The 26,679-nt window shown below is 50.2% G+C and overlaps 1 protein-coding gene across 1 annotated transcript; it reads right to left on the bottom strand.

Annotated features, from left to right (window-relative positions):
* Positions 1–890: 890 nt before the first annotated feature.
* camta2 (calmodulin binding transcription activator 2) lies at positions 891–26,177 on the bottom strand. Its single transcript, XM_041965778.1, has 26 exons — positions 26,160–26,177; positions 24,682–24,767; positions 23,756–23,859; positions 23,404–23,471; positions 23,148–23,283; positions 22,709–22,780; positions 22,140–22,287; positions 21,911–22,039; positions 21,478–21,676; positions 20,685–21,387; positions 20,358–20,654; positions 19,526–20,230; positions 18,781–18,907; positions 18,315–18,449; positions 12,962–13,146; positions 9,636–9,817; positions 9,454–9,532; positions 7,905–8,178; positions 7,593–7,817; positions 7,305–7,510; positions 7,028–7,209; positions 6,753–6,957; positions 5,729–5,800; positions 4,130–4,323; positions 3,686–3,760; positions 891–3,513 (listed from the first exon to the last, which is right to left on the bottom strand). Exons 2-26 carry the CDS (start codon positions 24,713–24,715, stop codon positions 3,459–3,461), a joined length of 4,791 nt encoding a protein of 1,596 aa, XP_041821712.1. The 5' UTR covers positions 24,716–24,767; positions 26,160–26,177; the 3' UTR covers positions 891–3,458.
* Between the last annotated feature and the right edge of the window lie 502 nt (positions 26,178–26,679).

The following is a 26,679-nucleotide window of genomic DNA, read 5'->3' as shown; positions in this document are numbered from 1 at the left end:
TAGAAATTATTCAGTTTTATTTAAATTATTTTCTTCAGTGTCACTGTTTGAGGGGCGGGGCAAGTGGTCTGATTGACATGTCTGCATACTAATGAGAAAACGTCACTCCTCTCACTCTGACATGACCTCACAGTTAGCATACAGCATTAGCTTCCACGAGTTCACCTGCACGCTCATCGAGTCTGTGTCATTGTGCCAATGATCCACAATGAAACAGACTGAGTTAGCAGCTAACAATAGCAAATGTCAGCTAGCAGGGCTAATGTCAGCTAATGAGAGCTAATATCAGCTACCAAAGTTAACGTAAGCTAAAGAGCTAATGTCAGCTTGTTGTTGCTTTTGTTTGCACGATGAAACAGTCTGCAGTACTCTCCGTCTCTCTGCAGACGTTGTCTGTCTCTCTGCAGACGTTTTTTCTCCGCAGTTTTCTGTCTCTCTGCAGACGCTGTCTGTCTCTCTGCAGACGTTTTGTCTCTGCAGTCGTTTTCTGTCTCTCTGCAGACGTTGTCTGTCTCTCTGCAGTCGTTTTCTGTCTCTCTGCAGTCGTTGTCTGTCTCTACAGACGTTGTCTGTCTCTCTGCAGACGTTTTGTCTCTGCAGTCGTTTTCTGTCTCTCTGCAGACGTTGTCTGTCTCTCTGCAGACGTTGTCTGTCTCTCTGCAGTCGTTTTCTGTCTCTCTGCAGACGTTTTCTGTCTCTCTGCAGACATTGTCTGTCTCTCTGCAGTCGTTTTCTGTCTCTACAGACGTTGTCTGTCTCTCTGCAGACGTTTTGTCTCTGCAGTTGTTTTCTGTCTCTCTGCAGTCGTTTTCTGTCTCTCTGCAGTCGTTTTCTGTCTCTCTGCAGACGTTGTCTGTCTCTCTGCAGTCGTTTTCTGTCTCTCTGCAGTCGTTGTCTGTCTCTCTGCAGACGTTTTGTCTCTGCAGTCGTTGTCTGTCTCTCTGCAGACGTTGTCTGTCTCTCTGCAGTCGTTGTCTGTCTCTCTGCAGACGTTTTGTGGGGCTGCCCTGGTCGCCTTGGCCCAGCAGGACCAGCTACAAACAGATACAGGACCAAGACAAATAGCAAACAGCTGATTTATTCATCTGACTTGTAGAATAATGCATTTCATTTTAAAGGTTTTGAAATGTAGAACAATTAAATACAAACTCATGCAAAGCGTCACTGCAACGGCCGAGGAAGAAGAAGAAGAAGAAGAAGAAGCAGAAGAGATTTCTCATTTCAGGTCAAAGTGAAAACAAGCCAAAGACAAACTTGTCCAACAACTGGTTATAAGGAAAGTTCATGCTCGGTCCTCGACGGCGTTCAGTCTCTGCTAAAAAACAAAAAACCGAAGGACCCGACAGGAAGCAGCAGCACGCTGCCGCGTCGTCCGTCGCCGTCGTCCCGAAAAGCTGCTGGACATTTTAAAAAAACGTCCGAAGGGAACCCCAGTTTGACCCGTGACCCGTGACATCATCGGCGCACGGTCGTCACAGCCCTCTTCGGCTCGCTTCGTAGAATAAATTAAAGGACGTCACATGATCCTCATCTGTGACTTGATTTGCTCGATGCATCCTGCAAACCCTCAAATTAACACGTGACATGATTAAGATTTGAATTAAAAACAAAGAAGAAACAGAGCAATGACCTGTGAGCTCAACGGAGGTCACGATGGAACGATGCAAAATATCCTCTGGTGTGTAAACATATTTCAAATCACGCACGCACGCACGCGCACATGCACGTGCACACACACACACACACACACACACACAGGGTTTCACATTATGTGGGGCTTAAGACTCGACCTCACACACGCGCGCACACACCTCTCACAAACACACACACACACACACGAACAGTTCATGCTGTAATAAATAAAAACATCCATAGCATCTATAAAGTTTAACATTAGAATCTATATATAGAGATATAAGTTTATATATGTGATTGTGTTAAATATAAGTAGCTTTGTTATAATCACGTACATTTTGAAGTACACAGTATGTCGCCTCCAAACGAAGAACTTCACTCCAGAAGGTTACGCAGCTTCGCTCGTTCTACAGCAGAACCGTCACAAACATTCAGACTTCAGAGAGAATTTCTCATTTTGCTTTGGTCTGAAGTTGACTTGCTCCAAAGACCCTCAAACACAGCGTCCTGCTCGCTCTCGTGAGGGAGCAGACGTAGGCGCTCCTGGGCCCGTTTCGCCCTGAGCTGTGCCCGCTAGGAGAGAGTAGGTGGGTCTGTTTCTTCGAAGGCCTCGTTGCTCACGTTCTTGCGTTACAGACGCTGAAACTAGTGCAGACCATGACCCCAAGTCTTTTACTGCGGATACCTCAGGAGCAGGCTTTTATCCCAGCATGCATTTGTGGCAAGCAGCTGCAATAATGGACAGTTTGCGCCAGGCTAACAACTGCTACATTCCTGTCCTACAGCTGCTATGATGACATCAAATTAAGTTTTGGTGTTTTTCAGGTGAGAAAGTAAAGACTTAGATTTCAAATCTGTGGTTGATTTGTGAAAACAGAGAATCCGGAAAGTGTTGGCGGCGCTTCCAAAATGGAATAAATTCATTTTTTCCCTCAAAATTCTGCATACAAACACCCCATAATGACAGCGTGAAAAAAGTATTTTTCAAATGTTCGCAAAGTTATTAAAAATAAAAACTAAGGAATCACACGTACATTCGTATTCACAGCCTTTGCCATGAAGCTAACATTGAGCTCAGGTGCATCCTGTTTCCACTGATCGTCCTGGAGACGTTGGGGGCAGCCGCGGCCTAGAGGTTAGAGAAGGTTGGAGAAGCGGCTTGAGAAGGTAGTAAAGTAAAGCACACAGCCGAGATATCAAAGGAGTGGCTTCAGGACAACCCTGTGAGTGAGTGGCCCAGCCGGAGCCCAGACCTGAATCCGACTGAAGATCTCTGGAGAGATCTGAAAATGGCTGCGCAGCGACGCCTCCCGTCCCACCTGATGGAGCTCGAGAGGTGCTGCAAAGAGCCATGGGTGAAACTGCCCAAAGATACGGTCGGTGTGCATCATATTCAAAAAGACTTTAACTGCTGCTAAAGGTGCATCAACAAATACTGAGCAAAGGCTGAATACTAATGTACATGTGCTTTCTTAAAAAGAAAAAGAAGAATTTAACCCATTTTGGAATACGGCTGTAACGAATACTTTCCAGATGCACTGCGAGTCCAGTGGAACCCGGAGCACTGAGCAAAAGCACAGCGTGACGTTTCTGAACGAAGCTCTTTAAGCTGCCGACAGCTACATTCAACCAGGAGAGAAGACAGACGACAGACACATCCATCCATCCATCCATCACAAGAAGCAGAGGAGAGGAAGAAAACGGAGTCGGCGTGGGGTAAGGCATCTCTCCATCACTCAGTCATGGTTGAGAAGATCAGAGAACATCTGTCTCTCCTCTGTTTCCCCCCAGGAGATGAAAGAAGGGATGAAATGAAGAAACGTTTAGGTGGTCAGTCCTCTCCTCTCCAGCTCCCTCGTCTGCTTCAGCTCTTTGATCCTGCACAGAAACAACCGGCAAACACAAATAAATCCACAGTCAACGTGTGTGACGACGTCCCTCAAAACCTCAAGATCTAGACCTCCAGGAAGAGAATCCAAGACCACCAGTTTCCCAGAGGAATAAATTATTCATGTTTTCACCATAAAACGAGTGTGTGTGTGTGTGTTACCTGTGTCTGCAGCGTCTCAGGAACCTCATGATCTTCCTAGCTGCCTGGTCCTGTTTCTTCGTCAAGAATGACCCCCTGAAGGGGACGAAATCAATATCCGCTCCTTACAATCAGTCATCAATATCTACCGCCACCAATCAATATGGACTGTAAGCTATCGACTGGCAGTGATCAATATTTGCCTGCTGTGATGAAGATCTATTCTCCCTGATGCTGTTGCTCTGGAACTGTCCGGAACAGTAAAGACCTGAACCTGAATCCAGCCGGTCCAGGCTGGATTCAGGTTCAGGAGGACAGTGGACATGGAGCAGACACTGGGTGCAGTAATGATCAACGTTCATTATTGCACCCACCTGAAGGTCTGGACCCAGCAGGTGGGTCCACCTGCCTCCAGGCCTTCACCCACCTGCTGGGTCCAGACCAGGTATACTGATGAGTTCTTACTTGATCTTGGGGTTGTGGCTGGCGGCCCCTCTCGGAGCCTGTTTGAGCCTCTCGTACTCCTTGTAGCTGCGGTAGTACTGCTGGATGAGGACCGCCGCCCGCCGGCTCTGCTGGAAGCGCTTCTGCTCGTAGTACGACCTGAACTTAGACTGGATCAAGATGGCCGCCTGGGTCATCTTCTTATAGAGAGCGTACTGACGGGACAGAGGCGCACTGTTAGTGGTCGCACACAGCAGGAAGGGGGTCTCAAAGGTGTTCGGAGACACCGAAGAAGAAGAACAGAAGGAAGCAGCAAGCTGTGAGGACCAATCGATCATCTGTTCACCGATCGGCTCACATCAATCAATCATACGTGACTCACATACTGCTTATTTTCAGGTTCAGCACCTGGCCAAAAGTGTGTGGACACCTAAGTCCTGTCTCGGGCAGCTCAAGTCCACTGGAAGGACGCTCTGTCCACACACACACAGAGCTTCCTGTTGATGTTAAATCAGGTTTCTGTTTGGACCCTGAAGCTTGTCCAGGCCTCTCAGCCAGGACTCTGGGTTCTACAACGTATGTGGACCAGCAGCCTCTCGTAAAAGAGCTGCTGGTCTGAGCCTAAGAAACACAGACGGAAGACCAACGAGGTTCCTCCTCAGTGTCAGTGAACGCAACACACAGAGCTGTCTGTGCTGCATTCAGAGCTTTACGGGACATTTCGGGCCCATCATACTCTTCATACTGAGCATATGATGACTGGATACATGGACATGAGTCATGGCCACATTTCTTTGGCTGATGGCGGACATGTTCGCTGACTGAACGTCTTCATTTACATCAGAAACCAGTCTGGTGTTGACAGACTCAATATCCAAAAAGCAGATGTCACATGACTGTTTTTCAGTTTATGCTAATTATCAAAAAACCTATCACGGCGGACTTTTATGGTCCAGGAGGCTTTTTAGAGCACACTGAGACGGACTTCGAGGGAGGGGCGTGGCTTTTCAAGACGGACACGGACACAAGGTGCTTCGTAGAGATGAACTTCATCAGGCTGCACCTCATGAAGAAGCCACTTCGTGTACGAAGGCAGCGTTCGGCTGTCCACATACTTTTGGCCATGTAGTGCATGAGATCAGCCTGAGCATAATAAAAACATCAAGAGTCTTATTGATCAACTTTAGATGCACATCAATGAACTGATCTCACCTCCTGCAGCATCTAATCACAAGAAAAATAAAGAAAACAACCTGTTTCAGGTCTGAGGGCTGCACACACACGTACGCACACGCACACACACACACACACACGCACTCGCACGCACACACACACGCACACACACGTACGCACACGCACACACACACACACACGCACTCGCACGCACACGCACACACGCACGCACACGCACACACACGCACGCACTACATCTACTGTCAGCCATATTACCTTCAGAGCTATCCATGTTAGCTAGCCAGAGAGAGAGAGAGAGACATGGTGAAGAGACACAGCAGGTTAGTGTCAGTGTTAGTGAAGCTGGAGGACAAACACTACAATCCCACACACACACACACACACACACACACACACACACACACACACAGACACACACACACACACCTGTTTGTACTTCCTGTAGCATCTCTGGATGACGGCGGCAGCCATGTCCTGCTGCTCCTTTAACCTCCGACCCTGCAGACAGAAACACAGATGTGAACAAACACCCTTTCTCCTGCAGGGGGCAGTGTGACATCGGGTACGGCACAGTTAACACACACGTCGTTGGCATCCTGTCTGTCCGGTCTGCAGATGATCTGTGCTGGAGGACTTAACTAAACTACATTCTGGGTTTGGCCCAAAAGGGTTTTCTTTGTCTGAAAGCCAAGAAAATGATGAGTGTGCTGCTTCCCATGATGCAAGCTACATTTTATACAAGGTGTTATTGCACTGACAGTTTTACTCAACGTTCTCTGTTACTGTTCCACCCCCTGGCTCTGATTGGCTAGCACTCATTGCTTTAGTTGGTTGGGTTGGTTAGGTTTGGGTTAGACGGCCTGGATGAGATGCAGACCACCAGCACATGTGTAACCTCCACGGGTCAGACAGTCTGTCATTGTAACTTGAATATACTGTGATTCTGTCGTCTGTTCTGTACACACGGCATCTGCTGCATGTCTGTCTGTCCAGGGACAAGGACCCCTCCTCCTGAGGGAAGCCTTTCCTACCTGGATCCAGGGTCTAAGGACAGAGAGTGTCATACACTGTGAAGACTGTAAAGTTGTGATTTTGGGCTGTAGAAATAAACTTTGACTCTACCAGAGTGTGTTTCCTGTATGTATCTGAATGTTTGTTCCTGAAAAGCACAGATGTGTAAACACTGTTTTCAATTCTAGAGCTTAACTAAAGCTCTAAAGTCTGGGACTAAACTCTGAACTAAGGGACCCAACCAAGGGAACAAACAAACCTATATGGACTTAGGACTGAGGAGAACTTCCTGCCACCACTATGTGACCGTTAGACTCAGTCAATACGATGATTTGGCTGAAGTCACTTCCTGTATTTGAAAATGAGCCGAGCGGACGAATAATGACTGCAAACCAAAGGGGACCTGGTGGAGACGGCGTGGTTACAGGTGAGTGTGCACCTTGTATCTCCTGAAGGCATTCTGGATGATCCTGGCGGCCTCATACAGCTCCCTCTGCTCTCCGTCTGTAAGCGTCAGCAGGGCGAAGTCTCTTTCCATCTTCCCATTGGCCGAAGCGTTCAAGAACTCCGCCCACGCCGCAGAGGAGGGAGGGCGGAGCCTCTGGAGGGCCAGGGCGCTGAGTGGCGAGGGGGGACACACACGCCTGCACACACACACACACTTACTGCACTGGACTACGGTGTCAGTGTGGGGCATCTTCTAGGCGGGCTTACCTGGGCGGGGAATGTGCGTGGGCATCAACTGTGTCCAGGTAAGTAGCCAGCCAGGTGTCCTGTATGGCTGGGTTGTCCCGTCTCTCTCTGAGCGGTGACTCCGCCCCCCTGGGAAAGTCTTCCTGTTTGATTCGATCCGGGGTCGCCTCAATGATTTGCTCTGCTAGTGTTGCCATGTCAACCTGTTGTGTTGGGAGGGTAGTGAGTGAAGCATCTTAAAAACGCTGTCAATAAAACCTGCCCCCTGCATGAGGCGCTGTGTTTAATGCGAGTGTACCTGCAGCACCTCCTCCTCCAGGTATTCCTCCTCCTCGCCTTCATTCTCCGCGTTCTCGCTGTAGCTCAGCAGCTGCTCCTCCAGCGTCGCCGCCATGTGTGCCCGCTGCCCTCCCGCCGTGTGCGTGTGGCCGGGGGAGGCGGGGCAGGCGGTCTCGTAGTCCATGAGGTAAAGAGGAGAGTCTCTGGAACCACCAGGGTTCAAACCTGCGGGATCCATTAGTGATCAGTGATCAGTGATCAGTGCAGGGACACAGACCAGGAAACAAACAACAGGTGCCTGTCTTACCTGTGCTCTGCCCGGCGTTTGGCTCCTCCCCCCACATAGACACAGGAGGAAGGGAGGAGAGGGGGAGGGAGGAGGGGGAGGGAGGGGAGACCGGCAGTGAGGAAGAGGATGAGGAAGGAGATGATGGGGAGGTGTCCATGGGGGCAGGGCCACTGGAGTAGGCGGAGCTCGGAGATGGTGAGGAGGGGGCGCTGGGCGAAGGGAGGCTGCTGGAGGAGCTCAGACCTGAAAGGGGGAGATGGGAGACAGCCAATCAGAATGCTAGAATCAGGTCACAGATTGGAGCTCCAATCAGCAGCAGGTGTGTGTTACCTGTGTCCGGGCTGGTGGACAGGGGAGACGGGGGCAGCTGTGGTTGCGGCGTTGCCGGTGTGTGTGTATCTGCTGGAGACGTGTGTGTGTCCCTGGGCGTCACGTGTGTGTGTGTGTGCAACTCCTCCAGCGCCGTGGCGAGGCGGGTGTGTCCTCGGGAGCGAGCAACAGCGAGTGGCAGGCGTCCCAGCGAATCGGGGATCCCCAGGGCCGAAGAGTTCCAGCCATACAGGAGCTCTGCTGCCCTCTGGTGGCCAAGCGCACATGCCCACATCTGGAACACACATGGTCATACACGCTAAACAAGACACACATGAAAACATCTGTAGGGGGTAGTTATTAAACCGCAACCACAAAGAATCCTGCTCTCTGATTGGCCCTAAGCGTTAATATCAGACATGAGTTCATCACTAACATTGTTCAGGTTTACCCACTGTCAGCTCAAGGTATATGTAACTGCAGGTAACCATAATGACAGTACTGAGACTTCAGGCTATGTTTATCTTTTTCAAGGATCCCTGAAACCCCTGAAGGACCCCTGCTGCATTCTTATGGACCATGGCAGCCTGTCAGAGGACTCTTGAAACTTTTCTGAGAACCCTGAACCTTATTTACAGAAGTAATGAAGGACCTCTGGTTCCTTGTATGGAATCCTTGAATTCCCCTCAAGGACCTCAGGAAACTTTGGAACTCCAAAAAGCTACTCACTGACATTTGAATATGCTCTCAAACCTCAGGTGCCCCCTCTTTGACTCAGTGAAGCTCTCCAAGAAATCTCTTCAAGAACCCCAAGAACATTCCAAAGCACCTCTGAGCCTCTTTAGGGAGCTCATTCACCATCTAGGGGGCCCTTGAATCCCCTTAAGGAAGCTTTGCGAGATTCTCTGGAACCTATTTGCAAACTTTCAGTTTTGGTCTCACTGATTCTTGGTGCCTCCTTTCAATATTCCAAGAACCTCTCCAAGTAACCCTGGAACAATCTGAAGAACTTTTTCAAGGATTCATGGAACCTTTTCAAGAGTCCGTAGAACATTCTCCAGTACTTCTGATAGCCTCACTAGAATGCTGGAACCTCCTCAAGAATCACTACCATCAGTGAAATGTGGAACAATTTCAAGTAGCTCTTCAACCCCCTCAAGGATTCCTATAATATTCACAGTAAATTAGACTACCCACAGCCACCAGGATCTAAACCACCTAAAGGACCTTTTAGTCTTCTTGTAGACCTATGGTACGTTGTGAATGATCATGGACACGCTGAAGGACTGAGAAAGAAAAACTTCCTTCAGGATCCTGAGAAAATATCATGGACCACGAGAGCCTCATCATGGACCTCTGGGACCCCCTCTACGATTCCAAGGGGGTGGGGATCTTGAGGAAGGGGTCCTTGAAACTTTACCGACATCAGCTCTACAAACGGCACTCTCCGACAACGTTATAATCCTGACTGCACTCAAATATCCTGGACAGTTACCTTTGTTGACTGAAGCGACACCTGGCCAATCAGAGCACTGGGATTTTAACTCTGTGTGTGTGTCTGCTTGTTTACCAGCGGGGTGCAGGAGAAGTGGTCGATGTTGAGAGGATCGACTTCCTGTTCCAAGTCCAAACTGTCACTGTTAACGCTCCTACAACAAAGACATGTCTACAGTCAAAGAGTGTGTGTACCTGTGGTGGAGCAGGTGTGGACCAGGTAAGTGTGTGAGTGTGTGTGTGTGTGTGTGTGCGTACCTCCAGTGGATCAGAGTGTGTATCAGGTGAGTGTATCCCTGTGCAGCAGCCAGGTGGAGCAGTGTCATCCCACGGTGACGGACAGAGTGATGAAGCCTCTCTCCTCCTCCCCCCCCCCAACGTCCTCCCCTCATCATCCGCTCACACACTCCCACAATCCTCCTCTCAAACCACTGAGAGGACTGACAGAGACAGAGAGACACAGACAGCTCTGTAAAACACGTTGGCTACGTGACTGGTCACCTGGGCTACCAGGACTACCTTGGCCTATCCCTGCTCACTGGTTAGTCACCTGGTTTTACAGAACCCTGGCAATCTGACCTACCATAGGCAAACTGGTCTTAACTGGAGTACAAGTACAAATGTAAAGACCTGGCAAGTTACCAGGCCTGAATGAACCAACCAGACTAACCCGGACTGACTGGTGACTGGTCGGTAACTGGTCCTCACCTGACATAGCTGGAGCATGCAGAGCTAATAGGACTAACCTGGGCTAATCCTGGACTGACTGATTTAAATGAACAGAACTAGTCATGTGATATTTTGTAACGGCCATCTTCTTTATTGATTAATGATTGATTAACAGAGGAAAAAAGATAAGAAACATGCAATTTCTGGTTTAGAAATTACTTAAAACATAATCGATCAACAGAAGTATTGGTAGCTGATCAATTTTCTGACAACCGATGATCTGAGCGATTTGTTTCAGGTGAACTGTCTCTCTTCCTGTCTGTTGCACCCTCTGCCCTCCCTCCCTCCCCTCCAGCTGGCAGGACACATTACATTCATACCCCCCCCTCCAGTTTTTCCCTCTGACTGTCCCTGGTATGCACACCTCTTCAGCTCCCCCCTCCCTGCATGATCCACATGGACGAGCAAGGCTATAAATGACCAACAGCAGAGAGAGAGAGAGAGAGAGAGAGAGAGAGAGAAATGCCCAAGAGCAGAGTAGCGTCCATCATTCTCAAATAGAAGCAGTCTGGATGTGTCCAGCCAAACTGAGCCATCAGGGACGGAAGGTCTCGGTCAGACCGGTCACCAAGAAGCCCCCGGTCACTATGAATGAGATCCAGAGTTCCTCTGTAGAGATGGTGAACCTTACAGAGGGACAACCATCAGTGCAGCACTTCACCAACCAGCCAGCCGGAAGCCATTCCTCACTGCGACCCTGATTCCAACAAAGTCTGGACTCTGGACTAAAACACTGAAACGTGTTGCTGCATCCGATTCAGAGTAAACACATATTTACAAAAATGAATGAAGCTGATCAGGTCAAACAGCAAATATGTTGTCTTTGTGCTGTTTTCAGGTGAGTTTCTGTCAGAAATGATCAGCAGGTTATGTTTCACCAAGCTCAGTGTCTGTCCTCTCCACAGCACAGGACGGAGGGACGGTCCGTTACTATGGTTACAGGATGTTGGCCACAGTAACCGGAGGGCACAGGGCTGAGTGAACATTCAGTGTTCTAAGTAAAAATGCAACAACAGATGTAATGAACATTTCAAGGTGGGACCAGGTGTTTGACTCGTCTGTCTGTCAAATTCTCAGATTCAAACAAGCTTTATTGGCCGAACCTCAATGACACAATGCTGAATACTTGTGTTTTACACAAGAAACATGTATAACAAATACAAACCGTCACTACGGAGCTTGTTCCTCACAGCTAACACTGGACACATAAACAGGGCAGTTTCTGAGGATCAGGGACCTGGAGAAACCTCTCAGCCTGGCCTCCCTGCGTCCACTCAGTCTGTTTCGCGTCATGGCGGTCAGGTACCACCACGCTCTCTCTGTTCAGGGTCCGACCACGTGACTTGTGATCCAGTATCTGGTAGAATTTTGGTCTGTTCTGAGATGATCTGGTTGGCAGATCGTTTGGTGTGGGCAGACCTTCAGGACACTTGTCTTTGTTCAGCTTTAAGCACTGAAGGGCTCCCTGTCTCTGTCTACCTGCCTGTCTCTGTCTGCCTGCCTGTCTCTGTCTACCTGCCTGTCCCTGTCTACCTGTCTGTCTCTGTCTACCTGTCTGTCCCTGTCTACCTGTCTGTCTCTGTCTACCTGCCTGTCTGTCACACTGAGTCTATTTTAACTTGCAGACTCAATGTGTCAAATTTCCCATGACATCAGAGAGAGAGAGAGAGGTAGAGAGAGGTGGAGTGACTGCACAGACGTTTTAAAGGGATTTTCCACTCAGGTTAATTTGTTCTTCTTAATCTGTTGATCACATCTACAGCCACTGTCATGTGATCATCATGTGATCATCATGTGACCTGAGTGCTGACCTGCAGCGTGTCAGATGTTTGACTTCCACAGTGATCATTTCATTTACAAGTTCTGTTTGTAGTGTGTCCATCCAGCCCTCCATCCATCCATCCAGCCCTACATCCACCCATCAAGCCCTACATCCATCCATCCAGCCCTCCATCCATCCATCCATCATCCATCCATCCAGCCCTACATCCATCCATCCATCCAGCTCTACATCCATCCATCCATCCAGCTCTACATCCACCCATCAAGCCCTACATCCATCCATCCATCCAGCCCTCCATCCATCCATCCATCCATCATCCATCCATCCAGCCCTACATCCACCCATCAATCATCCATCCATCCTTACATCCATCCAGCCCTCCATCCATCCAGCTTTAGATCCATCATCCAGCCCAACATCCACTCATCCAACCTTGCATCCATCCAGCCCTCCATCCATCCAGCCCTCCATCCACCCATCCAGCCTTACATCCATCCAGCCCTCCATCCATCCAGCCCTCCATCCATCCAGCCCTCCATCCATCCATCCAGCCCTACATCCACCCATCAATCATCCATCCATCCTTACATCCATCCAGCTTTAGATCCATCATCCAGCCCAACATCCACTCATCCAACCTTGCATCCATCCAGCCCTCCATCCATCCAGCCCTCCATCCACCCATCCAGCCTTACATCCATCCAGCCCTCCATCCATCCAGCCCTCCATCCACCCATCCAGCCTTACATCCATCCAGCCCTCCATCCATCCAGCTTTAGATCCATCATCCAGCCCAACATCCACCCATCCAGCCTTGCATCCATCCAGCCATCCACCCATCCAGCCCTACATCCACCCATCCAGCCTTACATCCATCCAGCCCTACAGCCATAGATCCATCCATCCAGCCCTCCATCCATCCACCCATCCAGCCCTCCATCCACCAATCCAGCCCTACAGCCATAGATCCATCCATCCAGCCCTACATCCATCCAGCTTTAGATCCATCCATCCATCATCCATCCAGCCCTCCATCCATCCATTTGTGTTTGTGTTATTTCAGCATCCTCACCTGTTCATCCTCCTCAGGTGGTGGTGGAGGAGGGGGCGTGGCCAGCTGTTGATGATACTGATGATGAAAATGATGTTGTTGCTGCTGCTGCTGGTTGTTGTTGCTGATGTCGCGGGCGGCCATCTCTGCCATCCTGCGCTCCATCTGCTCCAGCCGCTCCAGGATGGACATCCTGAACTGATTATCTGCACAGAGAAAACACGCAGAGTGAGATATCCTCTAACTCCTGTCGCAAAGCTTCTGCAGGCTCTCGTCTTGTTAATGTTGTAGATGTCTTTATTTTTTTACTGATTGCTTTCATTAATAAGATATGAACGGCTACCAAGAACAACTCAGCAAGGTCAGTGTGTGTGTGTGTGTGTACGTGTGTACGTGTGTGTGTGTGTATGTGTGCATGTGTGTCGAAAGCTCTAACCAGGAGGCAAGTGGAAAACTCCTCTCTTAAATAACTGTTTCAAGAGAGCCTTTTTAACACCTCCACCCCCCCAACACACACACACACACACACACACACACACACACACGCTGTCTCAAATGGAAACTATCTCGACTGACTTCAATCATCTGGCCGCCTGGCACAGAGTGTGTGTGAAGGAAATAAAAGCAGACTCCCTAATATAGCCTGATACACAGTGACCCACGCACGCGCACGCACACACACACACACACACACACGCACACACACACACACCAAATGATCTATGAATCATGATCTATGAATCATTTGGTGTAGGAGATGGATGAGTCCACAGAGATTCAGTCACTTCAGACTGAACTAGAATCTGATGAAACAGCCAAACTGATCACTGATCAGTCTTCAAAGTTCTGGAGCTCCAACACATTCGACGATGAGGTTCAGAGCGGTGGAGTCTTTACACCTTCCAACCACCTCGCTCTGCTCCACACTGCAACTACTGTCTGTCCCCGAATTTCCCCGGCAGGAGATTAATACAGTATATCTTATCTTATCTTATCTTATCTTACTGGACAGACGAAAGCTTGTGTTCCCCTCAGGATGAATTGAAATAACTCCTGTGATCCTCTGATGTTCAATACTACTGATCAAACACACTGAACTCAGATGCTGAAACACCTAATCGACTGATTGATCATTGAATCTCTGGTTCCAGCGTATCAGCTGTTCTCTGCCAGTGGGTGCAGTTAACGGGCGTTCAATATTTTCTGTCACTTTAGTGACGAACGGACAATGAATGATTAATCAGGAAATGACCGGCAGACCAATTAATCATGAAAACAATCGTTAGCTGCGGGTCTAATGGTGAACATTGGAAACATTATACCTGCTAAACATTAGCATGTTAGCATTTAGCTCAGAGCACTGCTGTACCTAAGCATAGCCTCACAGAGACAGACAGACAGTTCCAGACAGACAGACAGACAGTTCCAGACAGACAGACAGACAGTTCCAGACAGACAGACAGGTACAGACAGACAGACAGACAGACAGACAGACAGACAGTCCAGTGTTTGATTCTCACAGGTATGTTTGGTACCATCACATGATGAACCTGCCTCTCGTCTCTGGTGGTTCTCTCTAGAACATCTCAGAGTTTATTAGACTGAGGTGGAAATCAGTGTCAGCCAATGACAGGACTGCGTTATACTCTGTATGATGATACACTGGAAATTGCCATCGCAGCACCAACAAACGGTCTGATGTCAGACACAAGTGTCAGCTGATCAGAGACAGAGCGAAGTGACCGACTCCCACCTGCATCACACTTCTGACAAAAACAACAAGTCTAAAGGCTGTCGGGGCCGAGCGAGACTCTGACCACCACGCTAACGCACAGCTGCGTCATAACAGGTGACTGTGTGTCGGTCAGCTGCATGAGACTGCACAGGTGTACCTCACGCAGGATGATAGCACAGTGACCAATGACCGCACAGCACACTGTAACCATCGGTCCAATCACAGCACAACACCTCACCCGCTGCTGACCGTCTCTGGACCAGTCCCCAGCACAAGACCTTTACCTGCACGTGGCTGTCACGGCTACCGAGCAGCTCTGTAACCATGACAACCACGAAAGAAACACACACACACACACACACACACACACACACACACACACACACACACACTCCGGTCCTACCGACACCATCCTGCTGCTGTGTGTCGTCCATCTTCTGTCTGTCTCTCACTGTCAGTGTGTGTGAGCACAGGTGAGGGGACTTTATGATGTCACAGGATAAGTTAACACACGCACACACTCGATCTTAAAATGTGCACACGTGCGCATGTGCGCATGCGTGCGCATGCGCGCGCACACACACACACACACACACACACTAAATTAAGTCACACGTAGCAGGCAGACAGAGTGGCTGTGTGAGGATCAACTCGTTAGAGAGAGAGAGACAGACAGGGAGGGAGAGAGAGAGACAGAGAGAGGGGAGGGGGGAGAGAGGGGGGTGGCTGTCTCACATTCTTGGCTCTGAGCCTAAAACCCCAACAGAGTCCATGAAGTCCAGGTGTGTCTGTCTGCCTGTCTGTCTGTCTGTCTCTCCCTGCCTGCCTGTCTGTCTGTCTGTCTGTCTGTCTGTCTGTCTGTCTGTCTGTCTGTCTCTCTCTCTCTCTCTGTCTGTCTGTCTGTCTGTCTCTCCCTGAGAGAGAGAGAAGCTAGTGCTCGGTCCTCCGGTACAGGCTACTGGCTGGATGTCCAAACACAGCAGCAAAGCATGGTGGGAAATCCACAGTGAGGGAGGGAGGGAGGGAGGGGGGGGGGCTGTCTCACATTCTTGGCTCTGAGCCTAAAACCCCAACAGAGTCCATGAAGCCACAGCGAGGCTGAAGCAGCGAGGAAGAAGACATGAAGGGTGAAAGAAGGAAGGGATGAAAGGAGACGAGAAGGAGCAGCAGGTGACAGAGGAAAAGGTCAGAAGGAGTTAAAGGATAACTTTGGTTTTTTACAACCTGGACCTTATTTGTAGCATTAAATACGACCATTTACTCCCCCAGACAACTTTGGTGGCATTTGGAGTCGTTTTGAAGAAATTAGCCCCAGAGGAGCGGCGCGTATATCCGTATAATGCGAGTACTCGGGGCATCCATGCTCAGCCTCTTAGCTGTGCCAAACTACAGCTAAACCAGCCGACCGCCGGCTCAGAGGGGAATAGCACCAGCTAATTTCTTCAAAACGACTCCAAATGCCACCAAAGTTGTCTGGGGGAGTAAATGGTCGTATTTAATGCTACAAATAAGGTCCAGGTTGTAAAAAACCAAAGTTATCCTTTAAAGGGGTCACATGCCGTGTGTGTCGGACGCTACAGGTGACTTACATCGTGTCAGTCCCAGCATCAGTCAGCATATCCACAGCAAAATGTCCAGTCACACAGCTCAGTGAGGACTTTATCAGTCAGAAAGGATTGCTAATCAATCATTAATGAGAAACACATCATTTCTAAGAGCCTCCTGCCTCCTTCATGATTCATTTATAATTCAGGTTTTTCTTTGTTATTTCCAGCCTAACTATGAAAACACTAACTAACACATACTGTATTAAATGTTCTACATGTCATCACCACTGCAGCTCAACAGGGAACCACAGAGACCTCATTCTGGACTGAAAAGACAAAGAATGGAAGTGGAAGACGTCCACTTATTAGTAAGACGAAAGAAAGACAGAGTATACGTCACACATGACACAACAGGCGACACAACAGGCCAAGGACATGGTCATGGACACCCTGTGTCAGTCCAAAGGGCTCTCAGCTGATCAGCAGAGATGAGCGTCCACAGACTGGTCACTGGTGTGAAGGACAGCATGAACAGCCACTGTCCCAGTCTTTACATGTCCTGGGATCTGGTGCAGTCTGACTTTGACCTGTAGTTACTACAGTTACCCCCCCCCCCCCAGCACTCTCACACAGGACAGATGGACTGGTTCAGTTACCATCCTAAGCAGGTTTAGGAGAGGAGGCAGGACAGTCCACCAAGGGACAGACGCTGCCTGATCCGTCTCTGTCACATCACTGCTGCTGCATGACTGGTTTCTATGGAAACGTCACTCTGCTTTCAATGTCTTCATTCATTCAGGTGTGTCTGTCTGTCTGCCTGTCTGCCTGTCTGTCTGTCTCTCCCTGCCTGTCTCTGTCTGTCTGTCTGTCTCTCTCTCTGTGTCTGTCTGTCTGTCTGTCTCTCTCTCTCTGTCTGTCTGTCTGTCTCTCCCTGTCTGTCTGTCTCTCTCTCTCTCTCTCTCTCTCTCTCTGTCTGTCTCTCCCTGTCTGTCTGTCTGTCTGACTGTCTGTCTCTCTCTCCCTGTCTGTCTGTCTGTCTGTCTCTCTCTCCCTGTCTGTCTCTGTCTGTCTGTCTCTCTCTCTGTCTGTCTGTCTGTCTCTCTCTCTCTCTCTCTCTCTCTCTATCTGTCTGTCTCTCTCTCTGTCTGTCTCTCCCTGTCTGTCTGTCTGTCTGTCTCTCTCTCTCTCTCTGTCTGTCTCTCCCCGTCTGTCTGTCTCTCTCTCTCTCTCTCTCTCTCTCTATCTGTCTGTCCCTCCCTGTCTGTCTGTCTGTCTCTCCCTGTCTGTCTGTCTGTCTCTCCCTGTCTGTCTGTCTCTCCCTGCCTGTCTGTCTCTCTGGTTCAAACAGCCTCAGTCAGATTCAGAAATAGCAGCGGGTCCTGACGACTGTGTATCTGCAGGTGATGACAGTGGAAAACAGCTCACCACATCAATCACTGAGAGAGAGACAGCAGAGGGCAGACAGCCAACACACACACACACACACAAAACTGACACTGAGCTGTCATAAGCCCATCCAATGAAATGACCGGATGGCCTACCTGCCTGTACGTACCTGGTGAGGCAGACATACTGCTAAAGCTGTGGCGAGCTAGCTGCACGGCAGAGAGTCAGCCAAACTGTCAGAACAACCATGCTAGCTCAACAGCTGTGAGTGCTAACAGCAGCTAACACAGTACACCTCCTGATCCACAGACTCTGGATCAGCAGCTAACCTCCTGATCCACAGACTCTGGATCAGCAGCTAACCTCCTGATCCACAGACTCTGGATCAGCAGCTAACACAGTACACCTCCTGATCCACAGACTCTGGATCAGCAGCTAACCTCCTGATCCACAGACTCTGGATCAGCAGCTAACACAGTACACACCGCCTGATCCACAGACTCTGGATCAGCAGCTAACACAGTACACACCGCCTGATCCACAGACTCTGGATCAGCAGCTAACACAGTACACACCGCCTGATCCACAGACTCTGGATCAGCAGCTAACACAGCCTGGTGTGTGTCTTTCACGGTGAGGTTTCGCCTGGTTTGGTTTTATTGGTCGGACAGCGAGCAGTGTGAGATGTGGAGGAGTTGTATCTGACCGTCCAATGAGAGCCAGTCGAGCTGGGAGCTGGGCAGAGAGCTGGCGTTCCTCGCTCGGTACTCGAACAAAACTGAAGAGGAAACCGAACCTCCGGACTCCAGAACTTGCAGACACACCAGGCCGGCCTCGTGGGCTGAAAGAGGGAAGACAAAACCCGTCGGTCCCTTTTTAAATCAATACTGAGTGTGTGCTGTGTGATCACCTCCAAACAGAGCGACCGCGGCCAGGCACAGACCGACTTCTACTGACAGAGGAGCACCTGTCTCCTGGCTGATCACATGACTGATGAACAGCCAATAACAGACAAGGATTTTCTCTTTCTCTTCTCTAAAACAGTTGTACGTTTTCTTCTTCCCTTAAAAGACAGAGAGGTTTATTTCTGACGTCCTGCTCCATTCTGAAGCTGATCAATAACTTCATCAGTGTGTGTGTGTGTGTGTGTGTGTGTGTGTGTGTGTGTGTACCAGGACAGTAGCAGCGCAGCACTCCGGGTTGGATCAGTGATGCAGGGACGGTGCTCTGGTCAAAAACACACGAGTATCGACCCGACAGCTCGCTCCACGGTCCTGTTATCAATACCTTAACCCCTCCCTGGAAACACACACAGACCGCCGGATTAAATACAGATCAGCTGGATCAGCTGACGTGTGGAGGTTATCAAAGCTGATCAAAATGTTTGACTGACAGGGATCAAACAGCTCCTGAGTGACTGTACTGCAACATGTGACCATTTTAAAACAGAGACACATTTACAGTCCTCAGATCAGGATTCATACCGACACCAGTGACGAAGCCTTAGTTTAATTAAGACTGGCGATGAGGGACGCCTCAGACTGTGGTGACCCCTGGTGGACAAACAGATGAACACCTCATGCATTCAGCGGCTCAAACACAGGCCAGGATGATAAAAGTCCTCGCCCTCTGATGACAGCGTGGAAGAAGTACTGCAGTAAAAGCAACACTACCACAGAGTAGAAGTACTCTGTTACAAGTAACAGTCCAGCAGAAGGCCTGATTCAGAGCGCTGGACATCACTGACTGATTCCTGATGCTTTCATGTGTGCGTCGTGTTAATGTTGCAGCTGGTGAAGGTAGTGATAAAATGGAAATACGTGTGTTTGAGTAAATGTACTCAGTTACTCAGTGTGGCGTCATCACGCTGCTGAGCTCAGACACAGACAGAGCAGCTGATGGCTGCTGATTGGTTACCTCGGGGTAGGACCACTCTGGGGAGAAGTCTGTGATGGAGGCGAGGCGGGTCGAGGAGGAGGAGGGCAGCGGATGAGGAAAGGGGAGGAAGGAGGAGGAGGGTGAGGGCTGGGGGGGCACCATGTAGCGGACCCCCGCCGGGAACACGGCAGTGTTTGGCGTGGCGGCGGAGGCTGTGTGATTGGTCTCCTCCGTGATGAGGTCAGAGATGAGGTCAGGAAACTGGCTGTCAAAGGAGATGTCGAGCTCCTCCCCTCCACGCGCGCAGGGCTCCGCCTCCTCCTCCAGGTGTGTATCCATGCAGGTGTCCTCTGAGTTGTGGCCCTGTCTACTCTCCTCCTTCACCTGGACTGGGGGCGCTGCCAGGTGAGTGGTATCCATGGCGACAGCCACAGGGGTGGAGTTAGTGTCAGCGCTCGTCAGGGTGACAGATGCCATGCTAGCTTTAGCATTGGCAAACACTGGCTGACCCTGCTGCAGCACCAGGGGCTGATGGGACATCTGAGCAAGGGGCGGAGCTCCAAGTCCAGACAGGCATTTGAAGGGCTGTCCCAAGACCAATGGCTGCTGCACGTCTGCCTGTCGCCTCGTCTGATTGGCTGGCTGGGCGGGTGTGCTTGACGAGTCCTGGCAAACCGCGAGCAGCGAAGCGGCGCTGCTTTCTGTCTGTTGCCGTGGAGACGAGCTGGAGGAGTCGTGGCTTGTCTGAATGACAAAGAAAGAAAAAAGGAGTGACAACAAAGAAGAAGAGGAGGGTACTGATTGATCAGCTGGTTATTGTCTCAGTTCATCGTTTTGATTATTGATTAATCTTGATTTATCGATGGCTCACCTGCAGCAGAGCCAGCTTGGTGGGAGGAGCGCTGCCTTCATCATCATCATCCTCATCATCATCATCACCTCTCCTGTCCTTCACCTCCTCCTCATCTCCCGCCACCACTGCCTCCTCAACCGCCCTCCCTCCCACCTCCCTCCCCTGCCCCAGAGCTCCTAGCTCCAGGCAGAGGGGGAGGAGGGGCGGGGCCACAGATGAGGAGGGAGACAGGGAGAGGGAGGGGGGGAGGGAGGATGAGTGCGGGGAGGATGAAGAGGAGGAGGAGAGGGGGAGGGCAGAGTCTCGCCTGTCTGCCTCAGAGGAGGAGGAGGACAGCGAGGAGGGAGGAGAGACAGAGGACGGAGGGGTGGAGGTGGGGGAGAGGGAGAGAGCCAGGGATGGGGGAGAGAGCGGAGAGGAGGAGCAGAGGACAGGAGAGGGGGTGGAGGAGGAGGGAGGAGGTGGGCCACCGTACGTCTGACCCTGTTTGGGGGAGTTGAGAAAGGAGTCGGGGTCAAAAGCTGGAGGGAGGGATGAGGGAGGTGGGGGTGGAGAGGGGGAGGAAGGGGCAGAGGGAGGGGAGGCAGCAGCAGGAGGAGGAGGGGAACAAAGGGAGGAGGAGGTGTTGGAGGAGGAAGGGGTGAGGAGCAGACCTCCGATGACGGGGGAGGGGAGGAGGGTGAGGGAGAGGGTGGCCACCCCTGGTGCCTGGACAGGAGGAGGAGGAGGAGGGAGCGAGGGGGGGGCAGGTGAGGAGGAGGACGGAGGCGAGGGGGAGGTGGGCTTTCTGGTGGGAGGGGGGAGGCCAGGGGAGAGCAGCAATTGGCCGGAGCGGGTGAGTGACAGGCTCCTCCCTGGCCCCGCCTCCTCTGCTCTGGCCCCGGCTCCACCTCTCCCTCCTGTGATGGCGGTGGTTGTTGCCATGACGATCACAGCGTTCTGGGGCAGCGCCACTGTCGCCAGGTTGCCGCCGCGGTCGTAAAAGCCGCTGCCTTGGTTACCCACGGTGACGGCCGCTGTGTGAGGCTGAGGGGGAGACGAGGCCGAGCTACAAAACGAAACACAAAATAAGTTATTCCTCCGGGCTCCTACGCGTGGCGCCGACAGCAGACGGAGGCTTCACGTGTGGGAGACTTACGTGGACGTGGGGCAGGGGGAGGAGACGGGGCTGCTCTGAGCCTGGAGGTGCGGCAGTTTGGCGTCTCCTCTGCCCGCCTCCCCCGCCTCAGAGGAGAGCGAGGAGGGGGAGGGTCTGCAGGAGGACGGAGGCAGTTTGGGGGAGATGATGCGATGCTTGGTGCTGTTACAGCGGTGGGGAATGTTCACCCCTGAAGAGACTACAGGGACACACAGGACCAGTGAGAGTGACGTCAGAGTGATGTCAGAGTGACGTCAGAGCGATGATGACGTCAGAGTGACATCAAAGTGATGTCAGAGTGACGATGATGTCAGAGTGATGTCAGAGTGATGTCAGAGTGACGATGATGTCAGAGTGATGTCAGAGTGATGTCAGAGTGACGATGATGTCAAAGTGATGTCAGAGCGACGATGAGGTCAGAGTGAGGCCTTACCCTGTGAGGTGTTACAGAGGCAGGCGTGTGTGCGTGGCTGTGGTTTGGTTCTCTGTCGGTCCAGAATGTGTTGAACCAGCTCCTCAATACTGAAATCCCCTGAACCCACCAAACACTTCATACTGTGAACTGAGAAAATACTACATGTCAGTACTACAGAGTACACAGATACTACGCGTTACCACTAAAGGTAGTAAAATGCAGTAAAAGTATTTGTTTTGATTCTTACACATGGGCTTCAGCTGGTTCAGCAGGTCGTCTCGGCTCCACCTCACACTGTCATGGCGGTCGGCCACTGCACACAGCAGCGGACTGCATTTCCCAGAATCCTCCAGGGACGGCACGTTCAGGTAGTGGACCAGCACGATGTCTGGGTTCTGTCACACACACACACATGCGCACACACACACACAGACAAACACACACACACACACACACACACACACACACACACAGATTACTGACTGATTCTCACTTTATCTCTGTATGTGTGTGTGCGTGTGTCTGTGTGTGTGTGTCTCTGTGTGTGTGTGTCTCTGTGTGTGTGTGTGTGCGTGTGTCTCTGTGCGCGTGTGTGTGTGTGTGTGTGTGTGTGCGTGTGTCTCTGTGTGTGTGTGTGTGTGTGTGTGTGCGTGTGTCTCTGTGTGTGTGTGTGTGTGTGTGTGTGCGTGTGTCTCTGTGTGTGTGTGTGTGTGTGTGTGTGTGTGTGTGCGTGTGTCTCTGTGTGTGTGTGTGTGTGTGTGTGTGTGTGTGTGCGTGTGTGTGTGTGTGTGTGTGTGTGTGTGTGTGTGTGTGGACCTGCAGCAGCCAGTAGCATCGTCGGTGGAATGTCGGCACGATGGAGGAATGGACGTAGCAGCCGTAGAGGCACTGAAAGCAGAGAGGATAGTTAGATGGATAACGAGCTCACTTCTTAAAGGTGTAATAAGTTAACACGTGAACACTGTAGGTCTATTTTTTAACGTTTTGTTGACGATGCTGGACGATGCTGGACGATGCTGGGACTGTAATAGCGTGAGACTGTAATAAAAGAATCAACTGGAACAGGCTGCATTTTCTTTTCAGTCGGTTTGCAATTAAAATATTCTGAGTAGCTAAAAGACTGAACGTTTAGCAGAGGGGGTTGTGGAGCGTCATGAAGCCACAGTAACGTGACGTTGTTCCCGCTGTTCTGAATGCTGACGCTGCGTGCGTCCTGCAGGGGGAGCAGTTCGGTGTCGAGCAGTGCGCCGCTGACCTCCGTGCCCTGGACCTTCAGCTTCATGTGGTCCTCTCTTGTCGTTTTTCCATCCTTCCTTTTCTTCCAGCAGTATCCATCCTTCCTGTACTTCACCTTCTTCCGGTTGTACAGGATGATACTGCCGTTCTTCGGCCTGAAAGAGAGACGACCAGCAGAGGTGAGCGGGCGAGTGCGGGGAAGTCGTTCGCCTTAAACCCCTCAGCTTCGTCTGGCAGGCTGGTCCAGAGGCTGTGGTGTGAGTCAGTGTGTGTACCTGGTTTTCAGTGTGCAGGAGAGCCACTCATCATGTCTGTCAAATGAAATCAGGTAGGAAGCAATCTCCTGAAGTAACACAGAGGCAGAGCGAGAGTTTTAATCATTCATTTTAGAACTAGAGCTCAATGAAACACCTGATCATTCTGGTTGTGACTGTTCGTCACAGCGTGGACATGAGCTGCGAGCACTGTGTTTCCTTCCCAGTTTGATTTTTATCGGCCTGAAGACGTAAAACGATTCACTGTTTTTAGAGATAACAGGCAGAAAAAGTACCGACATGTGTGCAGCATTAATCCAGACTACTGGACAACAGACAACTGGGTCTGGTTTCAAGCTCAACAGTGTTTTACCTCGTTAGTGTTCCACCTCAGCCGCTCGTTAGGCAGACCGGACAAACGAGGGAGACACTCCAACAGCTTGTTAGGCAGAAAGACTTTCCTCGGTCCTTTATTCTCTGCACACAGAAACACAGACGGTTAGCATCAAACTGCAGTTCCTCGAATGGCCACTTGAGGCTGGCTCCAAACCGGAGTCAGTCCCCACATACCGCCATATTTAAATGCTAAGCTTAAAGGAGAAATAAACGTGTTCACAGCCTCATACAAACTACAGTTTCAGTCTCTGTAGCTGATTTCTTCATCCATGATGACGGTGTGAGGGTGAATTTTGATATAACGCACTCCGTTAAATGACATGTAATCATGGCTGTGGCCGCTTTGAGCGACAGCCGGTTTCGTTCAGCCTCGGCTCCGCCCACACTCTCTGTCATAGGTCAATCTACAGAACTATATTCCATCAGCTGGCGTGCTCACTGAACTTGTTCCACGGCTGAAATTCCACTTTCGTTCCTCTTCTACGTGCTACAGATTTGTATTAAATCATACCTGATCTGTAATTTCATGTAAGAAACAATAAACTGTTGGTTTATAAAGAGTCAGACCGCCGGAGGTCACACAAAAACGGAAAGCGATAAAAGTGATGATAGCTGAAAAGAAACACACATGAAGGACAGCATTTCAAACATCTCATGATCATTAATATTCAAGTATTAACGTGATATTTTTAGTACAGTGAAAAATGTTACATCTATATTTCATAGTGTTGCTAGGAGACGACAACATCCAGTCAGCAGTGACACAACAGCAAGAACGTCGACTGAAGATCATCAAGAGAAAAACATGTTGGAAATCCCTTCACATCATGGTGATGCAAATGATGACATCACCTCTGGTAGGTGATTACCACGGCAACAGAGCAGGTGTGATGTCAGACTGACCTGTCTCCGTGGAAACCATTTCCTTGTTGCTCATGGCTACGATTCCATGCAGGACGAGTCTCACAGCTGCACCATGCACTGCCCTGCTGCAACACACACACACACACACACACACACACACACACACACACACACACACACACACACACACACACAGTATGTAAATCTTGTGTAGGACTGGGTTCCAGTCCATTGTTAAAAACAACAACTGCAGGATGAGTTCAAAGTCGATGATGACGCCTGTTAATAATTATGATGTGATGTTGACGATTGTTATTTCTTACAGAGTCAATCAGCTCTAATTTAGTGCAAGTGAGAAATGTCCGCTGCACATAAGCAGCCTCTGAGCGATGATGGTTTGATCAACGCGGTCATGTGATGCCGTCACATGAACGTCTTGGCTGAGTGGTCTGCTGGTGACGGCATGCTTAATACTTCATAGTGTGCAGAAGGCAGGACGTCAATTTGTGATTATGAACACAGCAAAGGTCTGGACAGGACACCAGCAGCTCAGTGTCACAGAGACACAGACAGACAGAGAGACGGACAGACACAGACAAAGACAGACAGACAGAGAGATGGACAGACAGATAGAGACAGACAGAGACAGACAGATAGAGAGACACACACGCACAGACAGGCAGACACACTCCTTCAATAGCTCCCTGTTGCCTAGCAACAGCTGAATTACACCCACTGTGAATGGAGTGTGTTCATAACTGACTCCGTACATCAGCTTGTGATCGTGTGTATGTTTAGTTACATAACATTACGACTTATACGTTCAGCCGCACAGCTAATAATTAACATCAATGATAGTATTAAACACACACACACACACACACACACACACACACTGTGTACCGGGTTAACAAATGACTGTAATTGTCCCTCTCCCTCACACACATATAGAAACATGACACACACACACACACAAACCCCCAAACACACTTCTCATCCGGAGGCCGGGCTCAGACCACGGACTCGCCTGACTGCTGTAGGGGCCTCCTGGAGCGTCTCTAACACATGCAGGAGCTCTGCTGCTCCCGGCCCCGTTAGCCGGCTAACTTTTAGCTAACGTTAAGACGCTTCTCAATATCCCATCATTAAAAAAGTTTTACGACGGGACAACACGTTTTAACGCATCGATGGCTTCAAATACACACTCACCCCTTCAGTCCAAACTAAATTAATGAGAAACATGAATTCCATCGTTAATAAACAACACTAATGTTTGCTTGTTTAGCTGCACAGCTAGCTAGCTAGCTAGCTAGGCTAACGGCAGCTACACAGGCAGCTATCAGCAGTGATTAAACACCTCCGAAAGCCGAGCTGCAGGGCTTTACCTCCGGGTTAAACGTGTCAACCCCGGCCGGTGTACCAGCACTAATCTGTGAACATATCATGTCAAATAGAAACGATTTCAATAACACCAATCAGGAAGGAACAGGAGGTGTTTCAGTTTCTTTAAGCTTTACCTTCCGCCTTCAGCACGGCAGCCATCTTCTTTTTCTGACGTCACTGCGTCGCTACGTGGGAGGCACAGTGGGCGTCCGATGATTTATTGTTTCATTACTGACAAATATTAGTTATTGATATTATAATAGGTTATTACTGTTCACAGTGTTGATGTTGTGTGAGATCAGCGGTCAGGTGATCGTACCTGGTGGCAGACGTACCTGCAGAATGACAGTGAGGCTTTCAGGGACTTGCTTGTGACACCTCCCCTGTGGTCCTTCAGGACTCTGGTGGTGGTGGGTCTTCTTTGAGTTCATCTTGTGCGGTGCATGGGGACACACACCTTAAACAGTGTATTCCACTGATGTACAGGTGGAGGTGGCACGCCAAACACTCCTCATCAGCCTCTTCCATAAAAGCATCATTTCATCTGCTCTGTGATGACCTGTCCCCTCCCGCTGTGGAGACACACCACTGTCCCTGTGTCTTCATGCTGTGTAAATGTAATCCTGCTCAATCACATCCTGTTGTTTGAGGGCT

Source organism: Chelmon rostratus, chromosome 23, assembly GCF_017976325.1.
Source record: "Chelmon rostratus isolate fCheRos1 chromosome 23, fCheRos1.pri, whole genome shotgun sequence".
NCBI classification, from domain to species: Eukaryota; Metazoa; Chordata; class Actinopteri; order Chaetodontiformes; family Chaetodontidae; genus Chelmon; species Chelmon rostratus.
The sequence above is the reverse complement of the archived record's forward strand: the minus strand, read 5'-3'. Positions and strand labels throughout refer to the sequence as shown.

Excerpts from the sequence above, each read along its gene's own strand:
- camta2 (XM_041965778.1), bottom strand. The coding sequence starts at position 24,715 with ATGAGCAACAAGGAAATGGTTTCCACGGAGACAG. Across the intron at positions 22,288-22,708 it reads GATGCTACTGGCTGCTGCAG|AACCCAGACATCGTGCTGGT; the intron begins GTCCACACACAC and ends TGTGTGTGACAG. Across the intron at positions 20,231-20,357 it reads CCAAGCTGGCTCTGCTGCAG|ACAAGCCACGACTCCTCCAG; the intron begins GTGAGCCATCGA and ends TTTGTCATTCAG.